The 23,215-nt window shown below is 32.5% G+C and overlaps 2 protein-coding genes across 5 annotated transcripts; one reads left to right on the forward strand and one right to left on the reverse strand.

Moving 5' to 3' along the window:
* Window positions 1–1,727: 1,727 nt before the first annotated feature.
* LOC140785710 (23 kDa jasmonate-induced protein-like) lies at window positions 1,728–23,215 on the forward strand. Of its 4 annotated transcripts, none has more exons than XM_073133677.1 (3): window positions 1,728–1,752; window positions 2,482–2,956; window positions 3,099–3,655. In XM_073133677.1, exons 2-3 carry the CDS (start codon window positions 2,501–2,503, stop codon window positions 3,294–3,296), a joined length of 654 nt encoding a protein of 217 aa, XP_072989778.1. In that variant the 5' UTR covers window positions 1,728–1,752; window positions 2,482–2,500; the 3' UTR covers window positions 3,297–3,655. The 4 variants fall into 4 exon arrangements, with proteins under 4 accessions (XP_072989778.1, XP_072989777.1, XP_072989775.1 ...); XM_073133674.1 differs by lacking the exons at window positions 1,728–1,752; window positions 2,482–2,956; window positions 3,099–3,655 and adding exons at window positions 21,446–21,504; window positions 22,114–22,588; window positions 22,726–23,215; XM_073133675.1 differs by lacking the exons at window positions 1,728–1,752; window positions 2,482–2,956; window positions 3,099–3,655 and adding exons at window positions 21,667–21,849; window positions 22,114–22,588; window positions 22,726–23,215.
* LOC140787703 (uncharacterized) lies at window positions 11,860–15,649 on the reverse strand. Its single transcript, XM_073136787.1, has 3 exons — window positions 15,098–15,649; window positions 13,586–13,649; window positions 11,860–12,679 (listed from the first exon to the last, which is right to left on the reverse strand). Exons 1-3 carry the CDS (start codon window positions 15,625–15,627, stop codon window positions 12,308–12,310), a joined length of 966 nt encoding a protein of 321 aa, XP_072992888.1. The 5' UTR covers window positions 15,628–15,649; the 3' UTR covers window positions 11,860–12,307.

A 23,215-nucleotide genomic window follows, 5' to 3' on the forward strand; every position in this document is an offset into this window, starting at 1 on the left:
ATCTACTAAGTGCTAGTGTCAAATGGTAAAAATAATCCTCATAGCCGTAAATTCCACTAAAACTTAAAGTTGTCCCAACATATATATTTTTTTCTTTTTTTTCATAAAGTGCAGTATTATTGTCTTTCCACATTCTTGAAAATATGTGTTTCATTACCATAAATTTCTACGTACCGTACCATTCAATTAAGGAAACAAAATATTAACAATAATAGGGGTAAAAGTTTAAACAAATTTTTATGTAATTTTCTCAAGATAAATATATGATCATACAAAAATTAATAGTCATAAGATTAAATAAAAACTAATTGCAATAATTTAAATAAAGACTTCAATCCACATAAAAATTTTCAACCTGTGATTAAATTGTTAAATGATTGCGTTGCTGATCCCAGTTGATAGATTGACCAAACCAACTGCGTACCTTTCCCATGGACTCATTTAAGAAATAAATTTTAATATTTAATATCTAGACCCCACTCAAATGGATTGGATTAGGTTGGGTACATGATGGCTCACCAACGTTCAATAAATCATATCTTCAAGCATAAATTTTTTTTTTTTGACTTTTGATAAGGTTGCTCTTCTGGTTGTGTATTCACACTTAGATGTCTACATCAACGTCAGTGTATTTATTTTAGGTTAATTAATAAGGTTGTATAGTTTAGTGTATTCAGAAATGAAAATCTACATAAAAAAACAATTTGTGTTTCAATAATAAGGTCGTTCAAGTTTAATGTGTTCATAAATAGATATCCATCAACACCAATATTTTTATTTTATCTTGATTGATAAGGTCGCCTAGGTTTAGTGTGTTCTAATAGATGTCTGTATCAACACCAGCGTTTTTATTTTATTTTAATTGATAAGGTCACTCGGGTTTAGTGTATTCAAAAATGAATGTATGCATTAAAACCACTATTTTTATTTTTATTTGACTGATAAGATCGCTTAAGTTTAGTGCGTTCACAAATGAATGTCTATATAAACATTAGTATTTTTATTTTTTTCTCGATCGATAAGATCGCTTAGGTATAGTGTGTTCACAAATAAATATCTACGCTAACACTAGTGTTTTTATTTTGTTTGATTGATAAGATCGCTTGGGTTTAATATGTTCATAAATAAATATCTATATAAACACCGATATTTTTATTTTATCTAAGGTTTAGTACGGACACAAACACACACACATATATATATATATATATATATATATATAATTAAATAAGGATGTATATCAGTATATCTGGTGTTACAATATTTTCAACATATAATATTATTTATTAATTCTAGTAGGTGGGTGGCCCTTTCCATCTAGTAATTGCCGCAAGCAAATAAAGTCTACAAACTGTGTGGATGGTCTTTTTATATAGTAGTTATAAAGTCCTTTCAATCCGGTCTTTCCATCAATGTTAAATATTTTTTTTAAAAAAATAACTAAAATACACTTAGTTTCCCACTTTTCTTCTCTCTTCCACTCTCCTCTCTTAGGGCAAAAACGTGATTGCCAAGGATGTTGTCACAGTCTTTCTAATATTCTATCAACTTACTTCTGTACCTATCTGCTAAAATATATATCTCGAATTATAAATAATTAAAATATAGAGTGTGAACTATAAATTCGTTAGAAAAAGGTATTAAATACAAATTTTTCTAATAGATATTGTCCGCTCTTTGAGTCTGGAAATGTTCTATATATAGATGTGTTAGCAAAGCCTGCTTGTGTGAAAAATTGAGAACTCTTGTGAGGTATTGTTCTATCTCCTTAGAGCAATATTTGCTACATATCTCTTTCTATTTTCTCCTATCATATCTCTTTGATTTTATTTTTCACTTCTTTCTTTTTCCATTTGATCTTTTCCTGTTATATATAGTCTTCCACCTTTTCTTCTGCCATGTTATGTTTAATTATCCTACCGTTTATTATTAATTTTCATCGTATATAAAAGTTATATAGATATTATTATTTGCTTCTCCTTCTCTCTGCAATGCCCCCTACGAGGGAATGTCATTTCTTGCAAGGAAGTAATCCATATAACTTTTATAAACGCGCACTGTTTATGATGAGGTGCAATATCTATTAGCTTTTGTATGGCCTTTAGATTATTATATATGAGTGCTTCTTTAATCTAATAATTAGAAACATATATTGTTGTGTAATACTTGCTTCTATTCACTTGGTTGCATGATCTTATTAACATTATTCGATAGGCATATATATATATATATATATATTCTCTTACTAAAAGAAAATAGTAGCGCAGGACAAAAGAAAGTAATGACAAATTTGATAGTTATTTGTATTATGTTGTACGATGAAATCTGGAAATAGAAGAAGGAAAGAAGATCAGCAATACATTCGGGGCTAAATTATTCGGTTTCAAACAATTATATAAGGTTATATAGTTGGTCAGCTTTAGCGATGTTACGTAACAATAATAACTTATAATCAACACTCATATTTATTTGCGTTTGTAGGAATTGATCTATAGAATCGATGGCATACAACGTATTTGGAACCCCTGTCACCACTAAAACATTGGAAAGAATGAGCGAGTACATTGGAAAGACAATAACACGCAAAGACAGGGCTAAAGTTGCTCTCGATATGAAAAATGCAGAGAGTAAGGATGTGAATGCTCGTCAATTTGTGGAGCAGCTAAAAGAGAGGTATGGCAATGGGGTCGCTACGCTATGCGTTATATACAATGCCACTGGGGACCCTCTAACGTATATCACGAGCCATGATTATTTTGGCCACATTTGGTACTCCCCATACCCATACAAGATAGAGAATGGCCAGTGGGGTGCGTTTCTACACGGGAAAGTTGCCGGAGCAACATCTGGCTCAAATGCAGCTGTAGTGTACCGCGGCATGAACCAAGCAGGGGATTATTGTGACTGGATGCTCGCTTGGGACAACCCGTGGAATAGAATCATTTATTCATGCAAGGTAAGTACTATTGGTACTCATGAAGAGGCCAAACTCTAATATTTTATAACTATTAAGGCATGCAATACAATACAATCAAGGGCCGAGTGAGCAAAACCATTTACAAAACAAATGATCTATTAATTGTTCATGCATGTTGCAGGCGTACACCGAGATCCGTGAACCTAACCACTTCGACAACACCGTTTGGGGTGTAATCAGTGATAAGATGGAGAGATCTGGCATCCATTGCGAAGATGTCTGGAACGGGTGTTGGTCAGGTGTGTCGATCGGTGATGACACCACCACCGTATACGAGGGAATAATGACGCTACAAGATGTTGCCAAATTTGCTCCCTAATATGAACCGGGTTGGGTCGAGTCACATCATCATGATATTGGACTCAATGGATCGAGTTTATTTATCTTTTATTTAAATCATAATGTAAGCTATTAAGACAAGTCTAATTAAGTTATATGAGCCCTTAAAGCAAGTCTAATTAAGTCAAATAAGTCTATAAGGCAAGTCCAATTAAATTATGTGAGTTAGTAAGACAAGTTTAGTTAAGTAAAATAAGTCTATAAGGCAAGTCAAATTATGTCATGTAAGCTTTTAAGATAAATCCTAGTTTGAGTTGTGTAAGCCGTATGGCTAGTTCTAGTAGGACTCATTGTACTCGACCAATATATATAAAAGGGATAGACTCTTTTGTTTAATCATTCAAGCATTGAGAAATTACTCAGTCTAGTTAATTTATTATTATCATATTTACCATTTTATCGTAGCTGTCAGATGATCTTTATCTTTATAGTAGTAGATTTTAACCGTAGAACTCTTCCAAACTTTCAAACTTTAGCCACTACTTTCCGTCACAAGCCACCTACCTTATGGCCATCCACCACCACCTTTAGTCATCTGCCACCCTCTGACGACCATCGCAATATTAGATAATTACCAATTTATCCCATTCTGATCTCCCTCCATTGGACTCAATGAGGATACAAACCATAAAAATAGTATAATTTCCTTACATTCTAGATCCTAGGCCCATAACACACAGGTACCGAGATCGAAACTTAGGTCTAATGCCACTATTACAAACTAGATACGAACACATGGGTTAAGTCAGTTGAGTCAAGTCAAGTTATTTTGTTAGACTTGCTTATTAATTTAAATTTCAAATAAAGTAAATACCTCGCATGTGAATCCAATCCACAGGGACTTTACTCTTATAAATAAGAGTGGTTATGAGTTGATTATTATCATGGAATGATATAGAGTTTAGTTATTTTCTTTATCTCGCCCTTATCTTTTATCGTATTCGTTAGATCATCACTATCTTCGTAGGAGTAGATCTTAACCGTAGAATCATTATTCTAAACCCTAGCCACCATTCTCCACCACGAGCCACTCTTCTATATAGCTGTCCCTTTGTCGCCTTTAGTTGTACGCCATCTTCGACGACCGTTGCAATGTAAGAACCACTAAATGTGCCTTTAATTGGTTATACTTCTAATAAACAAACTCATTTATTTACTGGAGATGTTGTGATTAAATCTAGAGATGCCAAATTCTTTGACGATAAAATCTTTAAAGAATCTAAATCTCTAGATATTTTAATAATCAAGGGAAATCACTAGATCATGATTCTTTTAAAAATTGTTTTAAAGATTTGGAAATTAGAAAATCTAAAAGAACTAGAAATGAAATGAAATTTAGTACTGATTTTCTAACTTATCTTGCAAAAGGCACTTCAAATTTTGTTTTAAATGAATTTTGTCTTTGTCTTAATATGGAGAGTGATCCTTCTAGCTTTGATGAAGCAATGAAATCAAGAATGCTAATTTTTGGAAGGAAGCTATCAATGATGAAATGGAGTCCATTTTGTTTAATAATACTTAAGAATTTGGTAGACTTTTCTTTGAGATCTAAACTTACTAGATGTAAATGGATATTTAAGAGAAAACTTAAATCGATGAATCTATTGACAAGTATAGGGCTAGATTGGTAGCGAAATGGTTTAGACAATCCTAGGACATTAATTATTTTGATACCTATGCCTATGTGACTAGGATAACTTTCATTAGAATCTTAATTTTATTGACATCAATATATAACTTCAAAATCTATCAAATGAATGTGAAAATGACATTTTTGCATAGTTATTTGGATGAAGAAGATTATATAAATCAACGAAGGTTTAATTTTGCAAGATCAAGAAAATAAAGTATGTAAATTGGCTAGATCATTATATGGTCCAAAACAAGCCCCTATACAATGACATGAGAGGTTTGGCAATGTTATCATTTCTAATGAATTCTGATTAAACGAGACATATAAATACATCTATTATAAGATGATTGATAATGGCATTGTGACCATATGCTTATATATGGATGATATATTTATTTGTAGCAAGAGTGATTTATGCATTAAAATAACTAGAAATTTTTTATCATCCCACTTTGATATGAATGATTTAAATATTGCAATGACTATTCTTGGTATGAAAATACACAAAGATAGAAACTCTCTTGTATTGTCACAAAATCATTATATGAAAAAAAATCCTTTAAAAAAAGTTTCTCAATTATATAATAAGATTTCAAGAGTTCTTTATAATTCAAGTTTAAAGCTTGATAAAAATCGATGTGTATCATAACTTGAGTACTCAGGGGTTATTGAGATATGATATATGAAATGTATTGCACATGTCCGGACATTGCTTATGTCGTAGGAAATTTAAGTAGAAGCACTAGTTATTCCCTAATTTTAAACATTGGAAATCAATATCCATTCTGTTAGGATATTTGGAAGAAACTAAATCGTTTGCATTATTGAAGGATATAGTGACGCAAACTGAACTATGTCGATGATGATTTTAAATCTACAAGTGGGTGGATTTTTAATTTTGGTGGTGTTTTTATTTGTTGGGGATCTAATAAACATACTTGTATAACTCATTTTATTATGGAGTCTGAATTAGTGGCTTTGTATAACAACATGTCCTTAAAAAAAAAAAAATTTGGGCACGATGTGGCCGGCCTTATGGCCATGCAAGCTGCATGAGTAGCTTGTGTGTAAGGGGGGAGGGGTTGCCACGCGCCCCAACTACCGTTGTCACAGCCAACCGACTATAGCCAGCTGGCTGGGGAGGGGCCCCCACCGCCACTTCCCGTTTCTGCCACCGCCTCTCTCTATCTATCTCTCCCTTTACTTCTCTCTCTCTCTCTCTCTCTCTTCCTCTTAGATGCTCTCTCTCTCTCTCCCTCGTTCTTCTTTCTTAAGCTTCCCCATCTTGGTATGCCGATGCCGGGCACTTTGGACCACCGCTGTGCTATCGACGCTGGTGAGCCTCCTCCTTCTCCTTCCTCCTCTTCCTTTTTTTCTCTCTTTATCTCTCTCTCCCTCTCTCTTTCTCCGTTTCTCTCTATTTCTCTCTCTCTTTCTCCCTACTACCGTTGCCCTCGACCACTCGACCCGTCACCAAGAAGCGACCGGTGCCCCCTTTTCTTCTCTCCCTCTCTCTCTCTCTCTCTCTCTCTCTCTCTCTCTCTCTCTCTCGCTCGAGTTCGTTGGAACAGAGCCGCCGACAAGAGGCCAGCCGCTAGCTGGCCAACAACGGCCGAGCCCCTCCCTGCCGGCCCGGTCCCCTCCTCTCTTTCTCCTCTTCTTCTCCTCTTCTTCTTCTTCTTATTGTTCTTCTTCTTCTTCTTCCATCTTCTTCTTCTTCCATCTTCTTCTTCTTTCTCTTCCTTCTTCTTCTCCTTTCTTAGCTCTTTCTTCTATTTCTGCAACAGTCCTCGCCGAGCCCAGCACTACTAACATTGCTTTTATTATTTATTTTATTTTATGTTTGTTTATTTATTTAGTTAGGTATCGCTTTCTTAATTAATGCAGATAAATTATTTAGACATTAATTATGTTCATAATAATATATATTCTTCATCATGATGATTATTAATTATAATTAGTTTAATTAATGATTAATTAGGTTATAACTATTAAGCATAAATATAGGTAATACTTATATTTATTTATTTATTTATATTAGATTTATGTACTAATATTCATAGTATATGCATTTTAAGTAATTTTAACAATTTATTGTATACTATTGTGTGTAGAATAAGATACTAGTCTTATTTATTTATTTATTTATTATTTTGCATAATTAAGTAAATACTATATAATTTTTGATTAATCAAGATAGAGTAAGAATTATAAAATTTATTATAAAATAGATCTTATCTATACTTATATGTTATTTATAATTATTTAGCTTTTACTTTATAATTATATATTTAGAATATTTTTAAATAAAAAGAAACAAAAATTTCTCCTTATGTTATAACTAGCATTTTATGATAATAGTATAATTATAGTGCTTGAATCGTATCTATAATATAGATCTAGTTATGTAATAAAAAATAAAAAGAAGTAATTCTAAATCTAATAAATCTTTATATTTTACTTAAATTAATTCTAATTAGATAAACGACTAACTTCATGCTACTTAAATATTTTAAGATCCCGAACCCCCTTGTTTGGCCTCCAGCATGATTATATGACTTTATGTAAAGATGATTATAGTTGATCATAGGGCGCGCTTGATGGATGATTGATCGGTCGATATAGTCGCAATCCTATGGCCTTACGTTTGAGGTCGTTAGTCTGTGTGCGCAGCAGATATTCGGACACATGTCATTCACCAGGGCATATATGGCGAGTTATCCTCACGAGGTTTCTATCAGCTAGAAGGGTGCCCGGTCTGGATGGATGTTGATACCCTAGTGGGTGATAGGGTATGGTTATATTTAAGATACTTCTTATGGGTGACAGAGTATACTCTGAGCATTTGGGCATGATGTTGAGACCGAGTACCGGGTATTAATTGTGCACAATGGTCTAGTATGATGATGACATATAGAGTTGATATTGATGACTAAGATATTAAAAAATGTATATGATTTCTTTATCATCTGATTACCTGATTATCGAGTAGTCAATATACATCATATATGGTTATATTTGGTACAATAGCATGGTCATGGTTTAGTATGATGATGACATATAGAGTTGATATTGATGACTAAGATGTTAAAAAATACATATAATTTTTTTATCATCTGATTACCTGATTATCGAGTGATCAATATACATCATATATGGTTGCATTTGGTATAATAGCATGGTCATGGTCAGCATGCATCATGTGTCATATTTGAGAGAGAGTTATGATGATAGTATGACATGATGATTTGTTTATTCATTGTCGATGATTGCATACTTTTATTAGTTATGATATGTTATCTACTTTTCATTTATATATTATTGATGATACATTCATATACTCATTCATAACATGATGCTTTTTCTGATTCATATTATTTAGTACATGATTTACTCTCTATTTAGCATCACTAATTTGGAGTAAGGTCTATTCACTGAGCCTTTTGCTCATGTCTCTCTTTATTTCTTTTCTAACCCCTTAGATATGTGGTACGTGATAGCGACTTGAGATATCCCAAGAAGATATTTTAGATTGATGAGGTGAGCTATAAGTGCGAGACGGTAAAGATGATAATTTGTATAAAATTTGAGTTGTATCGTTGTTTATTATATTTGTACTTTATTATATTAGATGATGATTTGTATAATATATATCAGACTATAGTGTACTCGTGTATTAGTTGTTTAGTTGTCTCTTGATAGTTTGTCGTGGCCCTGTGTGGGTCCTGCCAGATTATGTAGTGGTCTAGTGTATATTATTGTAGACTTAGATATTCATATGTTAACATGTTTATTTGGTTGATATTATGATTTATTTGGTATTGGATTATGTAAGCATGGATATGTTAGTAGGTATTATTTGATAATGTCATGATTATATATGCACAAAAGTGTATTTATGTGTGACGAGCCCTGCCTGACCTATCGCGTGTGTTGCGCGTGCCTTGTGGGCTCATGGGTGTGCAGGTGCCTATGCCGGGCGGGGGCGTTACACTTTGAGAGTGAAAAACATAAGAAATACCTTCGAAGATAGGACCTATCTCATGCTATTAATAATAATATGCTAAAAATAAAGCGTGAAAAAGACAATTGCGAACACAAAAGTTTTACGTAGAAATACCCCAAACAAGCAATTTGACATGTAGGAAGGACTCCATCAGGCATGGATGCCACATAACATGTATGTATGCCCATCAGTGCTAAATATGTCATGACCCCAAGAATTGATGAAGAGATCAAACAAGAACCCCACAAATGCTCCTATAAGAAAACTCTAACAACTCTTTTTAGCAACACCTTGCTAGCGTAGGATGCCACATCCACCACCGCATTGTGTGCTATTATTTGGAAGCATACGACGCCACATCCACACTAGACTTCACATCTTGAGGACAAGGTGGGGGAAGCGTAGTGGGTTGTGACGGTTCATTAGCGTCCCTTGTTATCTTAATTTTTAGCTTTTGCTTAATTATGCATTGTATTTCATTTTTAGACCTTGAAGACTTGTTAATTGCTTACTAGATGTTTAGGGAAATAAGATAGTTTCTAGCAAGTGAGTTCGAAAGCAAATGATTGGCATTCGAATGCCTGATTCGCATTTGCAAATCTACAGACTTGTTTTGGAGCGTTTGAACGCCTGATTCGTGTTAGCAAATTCTGAGACCTATTTGGGGCGTTCGAACGTGCTCGAGATGCGTTTGAATGCGCGATGGGAAAATTGAGTCATAATAAGATTTTTCTAGGATTTTGAATGATTGGCTAGCCTCTAAATATGTGGAAAGGCAGCTTCTTTTTATTATTAATTAATCAAAGGAACTTTGACTCTTCTTCTTCTTTCTCTTCTCCTTCCTCCAAGCTTGGTTGACCTAGGTCTTCCTATGATCCACCATTGCTAACCATCTCCTCGACTAGTCGTACCTCTTGACCCTAAGGAGTGGCGTACCTTCCTCTCTATCCTTCTCTTGCAACCTAGCCACCTTCCCTATGCCCTAATCCATCCATCCACTTCCATCCAAACCCTTGGCCATTCTCCACCTCATTCACCAGCCTTCCCCCTCCTCCATCCACACCACAAGATCAGCCCTACATCCCTGGTCTATTCCTTACAATGATCGCCTAACTGCAGCTTTGATTCTTGTCATTTTTTATATACCTTTTTCTAGTAAATAAGATATCACCTTTTGGGAAACGATAGTACAAATATATAAATTGACAAAATACATTCTTTTTCCTTCAGCAATATAACAACTTCTAAATGTTTTTTCTTCTTTTTCATTCTAGCAACAAAAACTCAAATAGTTCTTCTTCTTTTGCATTATTCTCTAATTTTTTTTTTCCTCACCTCTCAAATGGAAACCTCAATAGGTAATACTTTCAGACCTCTACACTGGTATGCCATAATTATTTTCCATATAGAGGATACTATAATATTAGATAAGCATTAGAAAGAATTTCACTATGCTAGATTTGAAGTTAGCTTTATTAAGGATGAGAATATTTTGTTAATGTTTGAAATCAACATATATTAAAAATTTATCTATTTATTTACAATTAAATATATAAGCATGGAGATAGTCTAAGATAAAATTTTGTTGATATGGTTTCAGATGATATCTTTTGTTTTTCAAATTGTAGATATATTTTTTCATCAATTATAGGGTTGAAAAGAAATATTTTTCAATATTTTTGTAATATTTTCAATAAGAGCACTACAAAATATTATTTATTTTTACCTCATATTGCAAGAAGGTTTTTATGAGATCTCCGAGCATTTAATGTATGAAGATATTCTCAAAAGTTTTGCAAGGGTAATATTGGTATTTAAAAATAATATTAGGTAAAACACAAAAATATTATCAAATTTATTATCATAAAATATATTTATATAATAATAAATAGAAAATTATTTTTGTGCTTAAAGATTATTTTGGTAAGGGGCATATCACTTTTCTATACCTAGTCTATTTTAGTCATATTTTATAGATTTATTTGTTTATAGTGAGATATTATACTTATTATTTTGTAAAGATATTCGTAGCTTTGAAAAGTGCAGAGGGTAAATTTGTAACTATATTTCTTGTTATTACTCATATTCCCTTATCATTGGTGGAAGTTGCAATCAAATTTTTTACATAAACTATTCACTTGGGCAGGTTTACGCAAGTTTTGTTTTATAACAACTACTTAGAAAATTATTCCCTTTTAAAAAAAAATAAAGATCCTTTTGTGTTATGCTTCTCTCATCTCATATTTTCTTAATTTATGTTTTAAAATTACAAATATTAAAAAAATAGATAATAACTGTATACAGATTAAGTGACACCAATATAACTCCAAGATTTATGTCAGAATTTAGCCTAGCTATAAAGGATCAAATATAATTTTTCCATTTGTAAACTATAAAAAGAGATGATTTCATATGTCTTATCGTTTACATATATGATGAGTACATTACCCTTGTTGTTAAATCACAGTAGCTCATATATCTACCATCATTAACTTTAATGTCATTTATGCAAACAAAATTGTTACAAATTAGATTTGAAACGATTTGAATGTAAGAAAATTATGATATGTTTATAAAAAGAAGCGTCGGAAGTCACGGATCTAATGGCATTAGTTTCACATGATCTCAATATCGAAGTGAAAAGATAAAATTAAAATAGTGGAAGAATGTTAGAACTGGAAAGGTTGATAATTATCTAACGGCGATCGTCGAAGGGTGGCGGTCAGCCGAGGGTGGTGGGAGACAACCGTAAAGTAGGGTGGCTTGTGGAGGAATATGATGGATAAGATTTAGAGGTAGAATTAGGATTCTAAGTTAGATCTACTCTTAGAAAAATAAAGGGCTATGATTAATTTAGTTTTACTCCTAAATTATCATACTCTTACTCTTATAATGGTCTAAGGCTAAAACATAATTATTTATTCTTTATTGGATGCTTCGATTAGACAAAAGAGCCCTCTATAGATAGAGGTCGTTGTACAATGAGTCATACTAGGAATAGTTCTAAAGGTTTACACGACTTAAATTAGGATTTGCCTTAAATACTTACTTGACTTAACTAGACTTGTCTTAAGGGCTTATTTGACTTAATTGGACTTATCTTATGGGCTTACTTGACTTAACTAGACTTACCCTAAGGGTTTACATCATGATCAATTAATTAAAATACAGATAGACTCGATCTATCGAGCCCGATATCCTTATGATATGATTCGACCTGACTGAGTTTACATCAAAAACCTTACTAACTAAGGTTTTAGATGATTGTCTTCATATGCAATTTGACGTGCAAGAGAAACCCCATCAGGCATGGGTGCCACATAACATACGTGCCCATCCGTCTTTGAATGTGTCATTCCCCCAGAATTGATGAAAAATCAAGCAACCACCCAACAAATGCTCCAATGAGAAAGCTCCCTATTATGCCGGACATTGTCCCCGCCAAGAGCACAAACATAGCAGATGCCTCAATGCCTTCCAATGCTCCGCTAGTCAAGGCGGCAGTGACAACTCTCCCGACCAGTGCACCGCCGACGTACGATGCTACGTCCACCACTGCGTCACGAGTTGCAATTTGGAAGCCATGCTCGGCCGAGAAGACATCCCACACTAGCATGCCCGCTTTGTAGAGGAGGACGAGTTTGCCCACGCCTCGTATGACGGTTTTCGCGTCGTCCACTTCGATACTTCCTAGACCTGATACCTGGAGGATTCTATCATACACCTGCATGCATGCATTAACGTGAAAGATACTTGTTAGTTATCTATTAGTACATATGAATATATTGCAACAGATTTAAAACATAGAAGAGATCAAAAGCGCCGTGAATAAGGGCGGTCAGGTTCCATGAGAGAGGGGGCCTAAGGATTTACCTTAGAAAAAGTCCTCATCAAGTTGAGGGGAGCTGATCAGCCAGGCCCAGTTCACTGGAGGTTAGACGTGATCATCGGGCGAGCAGCCCTGGTTCGGGCCGGGCTAAAATATTCTAGCCTATTACCGTCCATTAGCTCATTAGATATTAGGCTTGGATTGAATATAGTGGGTCTAACATAATAGGTTAAATATAAAAAATACTATATCTTATTAGGCTGAGTTTAATGAGACATTTTAGTTATCTTTTATAGTAACATACTTATATATTGATATATAGTTTACTAAATATCTATTTTGAGACTAAGAAAATTATAAGAATATGCATGCATTATGCGTTGGGTTATAGATGAGAATAGTAGATCGAGCTTTCGGACCAGCAAAAACTTAGCCAATACTGCCCACTACTATCTCACGCTCGGGTTGGGCCGAGCCTAAATCGGGCTCAGGTCAGGCTTAGCCTGATTACAACTGGGCTGGTTTGGGTGGGTCAGGCCTAATAATCATGTCTACTTAAGGTTGCTCAGTTACCTCAAATTTGAGCTAGAGGTGTTAAGAGCGTAAATAATCTAAAATCACCGTTCTAGACATGTAAGCTTAAGCTTTTTAAAGTAACATTATTGAGATAAAAACTAACAACGGGTAAACTCAAATTATCTACCTCATTTTTAATGCATAGTGATGAAAATGAGGTGATCAACAAAAGTCGTACATCAAAAATTATGCAAGACATTAATCCTCAATCGTATCACTCATAACCTTTAGCTTTTGTACATCTTCCAGCTCCTCAAACGCTCCTTTCAATCCCATCTCTACCTGGTAACTGGACAATTCGTGCACCATTCAAACATCATATTCATAATTTAATATTTGAAACCATGATAAGTATAGCACGTAATTCTAGCATCTTAAACACTGAATAATTCGTTTGATACTTGTGAATCACTGTACTAAATGGTAAGAATAATGTATTACTAATTTGTAGAAAATATATTTTACCTCTTATATTTAGTTCAAATCCAAAGTCTCTTGAACATTTATTTGTATCATGATCAGTTAACCTCCTTGTAATTGTAATATATGTGCAACCATTATTTCTTCCATCTAAAATTAACGGTGCAAATAATTGACTATTAAAACTGTGAAACTTTTCATCTATTATGCTTTTTTTGTTGGAATATTTGCAAATATCAAAACTAAAGTGATTGAGATGAAGAAAAGCCAGAGAAAGAACAATTTTTTTTAACAAAACAATAGTTCTCTAATTAGTTGTTGTAAAATAAAAAGGGTACTTCTGAATTTTTATATTAAAATTTACGTCGGTCATATTAGCACTTGTAATTAGTAAATTTGTGACAAAAGAAAAATCATATGAGTTGTAACTTATTATCTGAATTGTATAAGAGTTTTCATTTGGACAGGTTTTCCCACAAAGCATTTTTCTCATAAGAGTGAAAAGGCAGTTGAGATTGCTTCAAGAATCACTAAGGCTGAGTTGCAACAACTAATTATTATCTTGCCTTGTGGTTGAGGTTCTTAAAAATATGTGTTTCATTACCAGAAATTTCAACATACCCTACCATTTAATTAAAGAAACAAAATATTAACAATAATAGGGGAAAAATTTTAAACTGATTTTTATGTAATTTTCTCAAGATAAATATATGATCATACAAAAATTAATAGTCATAAGATTAAATAAAAACTAATTGCAATAATTTAAATAAAGACTTCAATCAACATTAAAATTTCCAGCCTGTAATTAAATAGTTAAATGATTGCATTGATGATCTCAGTTGATATATTTATCAAACCAACTACATAACTTTCCCATGGACCGATTTAAGAAATAATATTTAATATTTAATATTTAGACCCCAGTCAAATGGATTGGATTGAAGGGAGAAAGAACACTTATAGCGATCAAGTGAGTTATTAGAGATGCACACTGATTGAAAATAAGTAAAGAGTAAAAAGAATAGGAAACAAATTAATTACAGTGGGCTGAGAAGAGAGGGTACCTCCCTCGCTCCACCACTGCAGGGAGGTACCCTAAATTTTGGTCAAACCACATTTGGTTGCAAATTGTATTTTCCCAAGCTAATTTTGATCTATGTGCTTTTTCTTGGTATAACAAAACTAAAGCATATGATAAAGTATTGAGAGAGAGAAATATGCAAATATCTAGCTAGGTTAGAGACAATGGTCCAATCTAACTCAACATAACAAAACCAAGATGAAAACAGAAGATCTATGGACTGGAGTACGTACCTCTTCACTAGCTCATGAAACTCCATGCCGGTGCTCTTGACCCATGTAGAGTAATCGTGTGACAAGCTACTTTTATACATCTTAGTAAACTTCAACATAGCATCGCCGCACTTGGCTGCTTCGATTCCCAGACGTTTGACGTCGTCTTTGTTCCAAGTTGTTGACCTCACCTCATCCAGATCTTTAATAAGAGATTGGATGTGTTCATTGATCTTTCCTAAATATTTCAGTCGTACAAGGTAGTTTGGTACAGTTTGGAGTGCATTATTTACGCAGTAGACAATGTAAGAATTGATGTTATCAGCAATAGGAGCCTTAACTTTGTCATTCTGATACTTGCGTTTCACTTTGGAGCCAGCATCCAAGAGACCCAACACGGCTTCGTAGTTAGACCTACTATCCGCGAGGTAATTGGCACGCTCGTTTTCGGACCCAAATTTGATGGAGTATATGGCATCCTCTTCTGTGCGGTAAATCATAAGAGCAAACTTGCGAAGCTGGCCATCGTTGAGAATAACAATTCTATCCATTTGAGTATGACAAGTGTGGATGTACAATGAGGAAGAGGAACATCGCATGGTTATTTATAAGCAGAGAATTATTATTTTCATATAATAATTCTCTGCTTATATTTGTGACATATAATAAGTACGTTCACCAATGAATGCCTCCATCAAACACTCTTTTATTTTATCTCGTTTGCTCAAGTTAGGTATGTGATGGCTCGTAAACGTTCAACAATTATTATTTTCAAGCATAAATTTCTATATCAAAGCCAGTTTTTTATATAATCTTCTATGAATTAGGTCGTTTAGGCTTAGTATGTTCACAAATAAATATCTATATTCACTGCCCATCGTTTTCACCCCCATTAATTCTCCTGCGTGGATAGTCCTTTCCATCTAATACTTGCAATTAATTGATTTCGCAAATTATGGTCGGTACATGGTAGCACCTATCAATAATTAAATAAGGAAGTATATCAGTATATCTGGTATCAAAATATTTTTTTAACATATAATATTATTTATTAATTCTAGTAAGTGGGGTGGTCCTTCTCATCTACAAACGGTTTGTCCCCCATTACAAGTGGATGGTCCTCAATGGTCCTTTAGTCTACTACATACAATTATTTAATTTTATCAGAAAAATTTATATTTAACACCCGTTCTTTTAACTAATTTGTGACTTAAACATTATTCTTTTACTATTTAGAAATTCTGCACTATGTTTTAACAATTATGTGCATAAAATATCTTTGATTCGATTTAGACTAGCACTAGCTAACACTTTCTTGACAAATGGCACAGAACTTGATGCCCCAAATAATTTTGTCCAGAAATTTTTTTTACAAAAATAGTCCTTGCGATTAATTAATATCCCAAATAATAATTAATTAATATCCCAAATAATGACCGGCAGTAAGCGAAATAACAATTGAATGATCCTGAATGATCCTTTCTTCTACTACTTACAATTATTTAATTTTGTCGGAAAAATTTATATTTAACACCCTTTTTTTTAACTAATTTGTGACTTAAACATTGCTTTTTTATTATTTAGAAATTCTGCACTAAGTTTTAACACTTATGTGCATAAAATATCTTTGATTTAATTTACACTAGCACTAGTTAACAGTTTCCTGACAAATGCCAAAGAACTTGATGCCCCAAATAATTTTGTCCGAAATGTTTTTTACATAAACTAGTCCATGCGATTAATTAATATCTCAAATAATAATATACAGCAAGCGAAATAACAAGTGGATGGTCCTTTCATCTACTACTTACAATTATTTAATTTTGTCGAAAATATTTATATTTAACACCCTTTCTTTTAACTAATTTGTGATTTAAACATTGCTTTTTTACTATTTAGAAATTCTGCACTATGTTTTAATAATTATGTGCATAAAATATCTTTGATTCGATTTACACTAGCACTAGCTAACACTTTCTTGATAGATGCCACAGAATTTGATGCCTGAAATAATTTTGTCGGAAATTTTTTTTACATAAAGTAGTCCTTGCAATTAATTAATATCCTAAATAATAATTAATTAATATCCCAAATAATGATCGATAGCAAGCAAAATAACAAGTGGATGATACTGAACAGTCCTTTCTTCTACTACTTACAATTATTTAATTTTGTCAGAAATTTATATTTAATACCCTTCCTTTTAACTAATTTGTGATTTAAATATTGCTTTTTTACTATTTAGAAATTCTGCACTATGTTTTAACAATTAGGTGCATAAAATATCTTTGATTCGATTTACACTAGCACTAGCTAACACTTTCTTGACAGATGGCACAGAACTTGATGCCCGGAATAATTCTCGGGATATTTTTTTACATAAACTAGTCATTGCGATTAATTAAAATCCCAAATAATGATCGACAGCAAGCGAAATAACAAGTGGATGATCTTGAACGATCTTTTCTTCTACTACTTACAGTTATTTAATTTTGTCGGAAAAATTTATATTTAACACCCTTCCTTTTAACTAATTTGTGATTTAAACATTGCTTTTTTGCTATTTAGAAATTCTACACTATGTTTTAACAATTATTTGCATAAAATATCTTTGATTCGATTTACACTAGTACTAGCTAACACTTTTTTGACAGATAGCACAGAACTTGATGCCCGAAATAATTTTGTCGGGAATTTTTTTACATAAACTAGTTCAATAATGATTAATTCATATCCCAATTAATGATCGACAGCAAGCGAAAGAACAAGTGGATGAGCTTGAACGGTCCTTCCTTCTACTACTTACAATTATTTAATTTTGTCAAAAAAATTTATATTTAACACCCTTCCTTTTAACTAATTTGTGATTTAAACATTGCTTTATTACTATTTAGAAATTCAGCACTATGTTTTAACAATTATGTGCATAAAATATCTTTGATTCGATTTACACTAGCACTAGCTAACACTTTCTTGACAGATAGCACAGAACTTGATGCCCGAAATAATTTTGTCGGGAATTTTTTTACATAAACTAGTCCTTGCAATTAATTAATATCCCAAATAATAATTAATTAATATCCCAAATAATGATCGGCAGCAAGCGAAATCACAACTGAATGGTCATGAATGGTCCTTTCCTCTACTACTTACAATTATTTAATTTTATGGGAAAAATTTATATTTAACATCTTTCCTTTTAACTAATTTGTGATTTAAACATTGCTTTTTTACTATTTAGAAATTCTGCACTATGTTTTAACAATTATGTGCATAAAATATCTTTGATTCGATTTACACTAGCACTAGCTAACACTTTTTTGACAAATGGCACAGAACTTGATGCCCGAAATAATTTTGTTGGAAATTTTTTTTACATAAACTAGTTCTTGCGATTAATTAATATCCCGAATAATAATCGACACCAAGCGAAATCACAACTAAATGGTCTTTTCATCTACTACTTACAATTATTTAATTTTGTCAGAAAAATTTATATTTAACACCTTCCTTTTAACTAATTTGTGATTTAAATATTGATTTTTTACTATTTAGAAATTCTACACTATGTTTTAACAATTATGTGCATAAAATATCTTTGATTCGATTTACACTAGCACTAGCTAACACTTTCTTGATAGATGGCACAGAACTTGATGCCCGAAATAATTTTGTCAGGAACTTTTTTTACATAAACTAGTCCAATAATGATTAATTCATATCCCAATTAATGATCGACAGCAAGCGAAAGAACAAGTGGATGATCTTGAACCGTCCTTCCTTCTACTACTTACAATTATTTAATTTTGTCATTAAAATTTATATTTAACACCCTTCCTTTTAACTAATTTGTGATTTAAACATTGCTTTTTTACTATTTAGAAATTCAGCACTATGTTTTAACAATTATGTGCATAAAATATCTTTGATTCGATTTACAGTAGCACTAGCTAACACTGTCTTGACAGATGGCACAGAACTTGATGCCCGAAATAATTTTGTCGGGAATTTTTTTACATAAACTAGTCCTTGCGATTAATTAATATCCCAAATAATAATGAATTAATATCCCAAATAATGATCGTCACCAAGCGAAATTACAAGTGGATGGTCTTGAATGGTCCTTTCGTTTACTACTTATAATTATTTAATTTTATCGGAAAAATTTATATTTAACATCTTTCCTTTTAACTAATTTGTGATTTAAATATTGCTTTTTTACTATTTAGAAATTCTGCACTATGTTTTAACAATTATGTGCATAAAATATCTTTGATTCAATTTACACTAGCACTAGCTAACACTTTCTTGACAGATGGCACAGAACTTGATGCCCGAAATAATTTTGTCGGAAATTTTTTTTACATAAACTAGTCCTTGCGATTAATTAATATCCCAAATAATGATAGACACCAAGTGAAATCACAACTGAATGGTCTTTTCATCTACTACTTACAATTATTTAATTTTGTCAGAAAAATTTATATTTAAAACCTTCCTTTTAACTAATTTGTGATTTAAATATTAATTTTTTACTATTTAGAAATTCTGCACTATGTTTTAACAATTATGTGCATAAAATATCTTTGATTCGATTTACACTAGCTAGTAACACTTTCTTGAAAGATGGCACAGAACTTGATGCCCGAAATAATTTTGTTGGAAAAATTTTTTACATAAACTAGTCCTTGCGATTAATTAATATCCCAAATAATGATCCATACCAAGCGAAATCACAACTGAATGGTCCTTTCATCTACTACTTACAATTATTTACTTTGTCCGAAAAATTTATATTTAACACCTTCCTTTTAACTAATTTGTGATTTAAACATTGCTTTTTTACTATTTAGAAATTCTGCACTATGTTTTAACAATTATGTGCATAAAATATCTTTGATTCGATTTACACTAGCACTAGCTAACACTTTCTTGATAGATGGCACAGAACTTGATGCCCGAAATAATTTTGTCGAAAGTTTTTTTTACATAAACTAGTCTTTGCGATTAATTAATATCCCAAATAATGATTGACACCAAGCGAAATTACAATTGAAAGGTCTTTTGATCTACTACTTACAATTATTTAATTTTGTCAGAAAAATTTATATTTAACACCTTCCGTTTAACTAATTTGTGATTTAAACATTGCTTTTTTACTATTTAGAAATTATGCACTTTGTTTTAACAATTATGTGCATAAAATATCTTTGATTCGATTTACACTAGCACTAGCTAACACTTTCTTGACAGATGGCACAGAACTTGATGCCTGAAATAATTTTGTCGGAAAATTTTTTTACATAAACTGTCTTTGCGATTAATTAATATCATAAATAATAATTAATTAATATCCCAAATAATGATCGACACCAAGCAAAATCATAACTGAATGGTCCTTTCATCTACTACTTACAATTATTTAATTTTGTCGGAAAAATTTATATTTAACACCTTCCTTTTAACTAATTTGTGATTTAAACATTGCTTTTTTACTATTTAGAAATTCTGCACTATGTTTTAACAATTATGTGCATAAAATATCTTTGATTCCATTCACACTAGCACTAGCTAACACTTTCTTGACAGATGGCACAGAACTTGATGCCCGAAATATTTTATATATGGCAAATACTTCAATGCACCTTTAAAAATTATAATCTTAATCCAACGGCTATAATAGCCAGTTTTCATACCCGGTACCGGTTTTTCAGTACCGGTTTCAAAATCACATTACGTAAGAAAAAGAGTATATCAGTTAAGAAGATTAATTACGTGTGCCTAATTTTCCAATTTTCTTGTTATACCCTTGAAGATCTTAACCATTAGATCTTCATCAAAGTGATTGATAAGTACGGAAGAAGCGCTCTACACGTTTTTTCCGTTAAGATTTCTCTCTTAAATATAATTATGCCTTAATTATAGGAGATATCATTTAATATTAAATAATTTAAATTTGATTATTTGGAGATAAACTTTAATTTAAATACAATTCTCTATCTCTATCTATTAAAATTTAATTTAAATCAATCTTAAACTAATGGGAGATATATGTAAATAATAAAAAATAATTAAAAAGATAAATGTAATTAAAATTTCATCAAGTTAATTATAAAAGACATCAATACCCTTATTTTAATATATATACATTACTCTCAGTTAATGATATATATGTCTTTTACTTAATAAAATATTAAGATAATATAATTGTTAAAAAATAATGTGCAAGATTATATATCTAAAAAAAATTACCTGCTAAATCGATAATATCTTTCATTCCTATTATACCCTTAAAGATCTTAACCGTTAGATTTTCATCAAATTGATTGATAAAGAATTAATTCGATTGCACGGAAGAAACTCTCTCTTTATATATAGATGTGTTAGCAAAGCCATGCTTTTGAAAGATTGAGGAGAACTCTTGTGAGGTATTGTTTTATCTACTTAGAGCAATATTTGCTAGAGATCTCCTTCGATTTTCACCTATCACATCTCTTTGATTTTATTTTCACTTCTTTCTTTCTCCGTTTGGTCTTTTCGTTTTATATATAGTCTTCCACCCTTTCTTCGACCATCATATATTTAATTATCCTACCATCGTTTCTTTATTCTTATTAGTTTTCATCATACAGTTTTACTTTGTAGTACAAAACTTGGGAGATCTTTGCTTCTCCTTCTCTATGCAAAGCCCCTATGACGGAGATCTTTGCAATCTTCGCTCGCAAGGAAGTAATCTTATATAACTTTTACAAACATGCACTGCTTATGATGAGGTGCAATAACTATTAACCTTTTCATGGCCTTTAGATTACTATATATGCGTGCTTCTTTAATCTAATAATTAGAAACATATATTCTTGTGCAATATATATATATAAAATAAGATCATGCATCCAAGTGAACGAAGATCGGCAATACATTCGGGGCTAAATTATTCGGTTTCAAACGATTATATAAAGTTATATAATTTGTCAGCTTTAGCGATGTTATGTAACAATAATAACTTATAATCAACACATATTTATTTGCGTTTGTAGGAATTGATATATATAATCGATGGCATACAACGTATTTGGAACCCCTATCACCACCAAAACATTGGAAAGAATGAACGAATACATGAGAAAGCCGATAACACGCAAAGATAGGGCTAAAGTTGCTCTCGATATGAAAAATGCAGAGAATAAGGATGTGAATGCTCGTCAATTCGTGGAGCAGCTAAAACAGAGGTATGGCAATGGAGTCGCCACACTATGCGTTATTTACAATGCCACTGGGGACCCTCTAACGTATATCACGAGCCATGATTATTTTGGCCACATTTGGTACTCCCCATACCCATACCTGATAGAGAATGGCCAGTGGGGTGCGTTTCTACACGGGAAAGTTGCCGGAGCAGCATCTGGCTCAAATGCTGCTGTAGTGTACCGCGGCATGAACCAAGCAGGGAATCATTGTGACTGGATGCTAGCTTGGGACAACCCGTGGAATAGAATCAGTTATTCATGCAAAGTAAGTACTATTCGTACTCATGAAGAGGCCAAATTCTAATATTTTATAACTATCAAGGCATGCAGTGCAATCAAGGGCCGAGTGAGCAAAACCATTTTTAGAACTAATGATCTATTAATTGTTCATGCATGTTGCAGGCATACACGGAGATCCGTGATCCTAACCACTTCGACAAAACAGTTTGGGGTGTAATCAGTGATAAGATGGAGAGATCTGGCATCCATTCTGAAGATGTATGGAATGGGTGTTGGTCAGGTGTGTCGATCGGTGATGACACCACCACCGTATATGAGGGGATAATGACGCTACAAGATGTTGCCAAATTTGCTCCCTAATACGAACCGGGTTGGGTCGAGTCACATCATCATGATATTGGACTCAATGGATCGAGTTTATTTATCTTTTATTTAAATCATGATGTAAGTTATTAAGACAAGTCTAATTAAGTCATGTGAGCCCTTAAAGCAAGTCTAATTAAGTCAAATAAGCCTATAAGGCAAGTCAAATTATGTCATGTAAGCTTTTAGGGCAAATCTTAGTTTGAGTTGTGTAAGCCGTATGGCTAGTTCTAGTAGGACTCATTGTACCCGACTAATATATATAGCAGGGATAGACTCTTTTGTTTAA

This window comes from Typha latifolia, chromosome 4, assembly GCF_019914945.1.
Source record: "Typha latifolia isolate L0001 chromosome 4, TyphaL0001v2, whole genome shotgun sequence".
NCBI lineage: Eukaryota > Viridiplantae > Streptophyta > Magnoliopsida > Poales > Typhaceae > Typha > Typha latifolia.

Excerpts from the sequence above, each read along its gene's own strand:
- LOC140785710 (XM_073133677.1), top strand. The coding sequence starts at position 2,501 with ATGGCATACAACGTATTTGGAACCCCTGTCACCACTAAAACATTGGAA. Across the intron at positions 2,957-3,098 it reads GAATCATTTATTCATGCAAG|GCGTACACCGAGATCCGTGA; the intron begins GTAAGTACTATT and ends TGCATGTTGCAG.
- LOC140787703 (XM_073136787.1), bottom strand. The coding sequence starts at position 15,627 with ATGGATAGAATTGTTATTCTCAACGATGGCCAGCTTCGCAAGTTTGCT. Across the intron at positions 13,650-15,097 it reads TTTCATGAGCTAGTGAAGAG|TTACCAGGTAGAGATGGGAT; the intron begins GTACGTACTCCA and ends CGAATTGTCCAG. Across the intron at positions 12,680-13,585 it reads AAGATGTACAAAAGCTAAAG|GTGTATGATAGAATCCTCCA; the intron begins GTTATGAGTGAT and ends GCATGCATGCAG.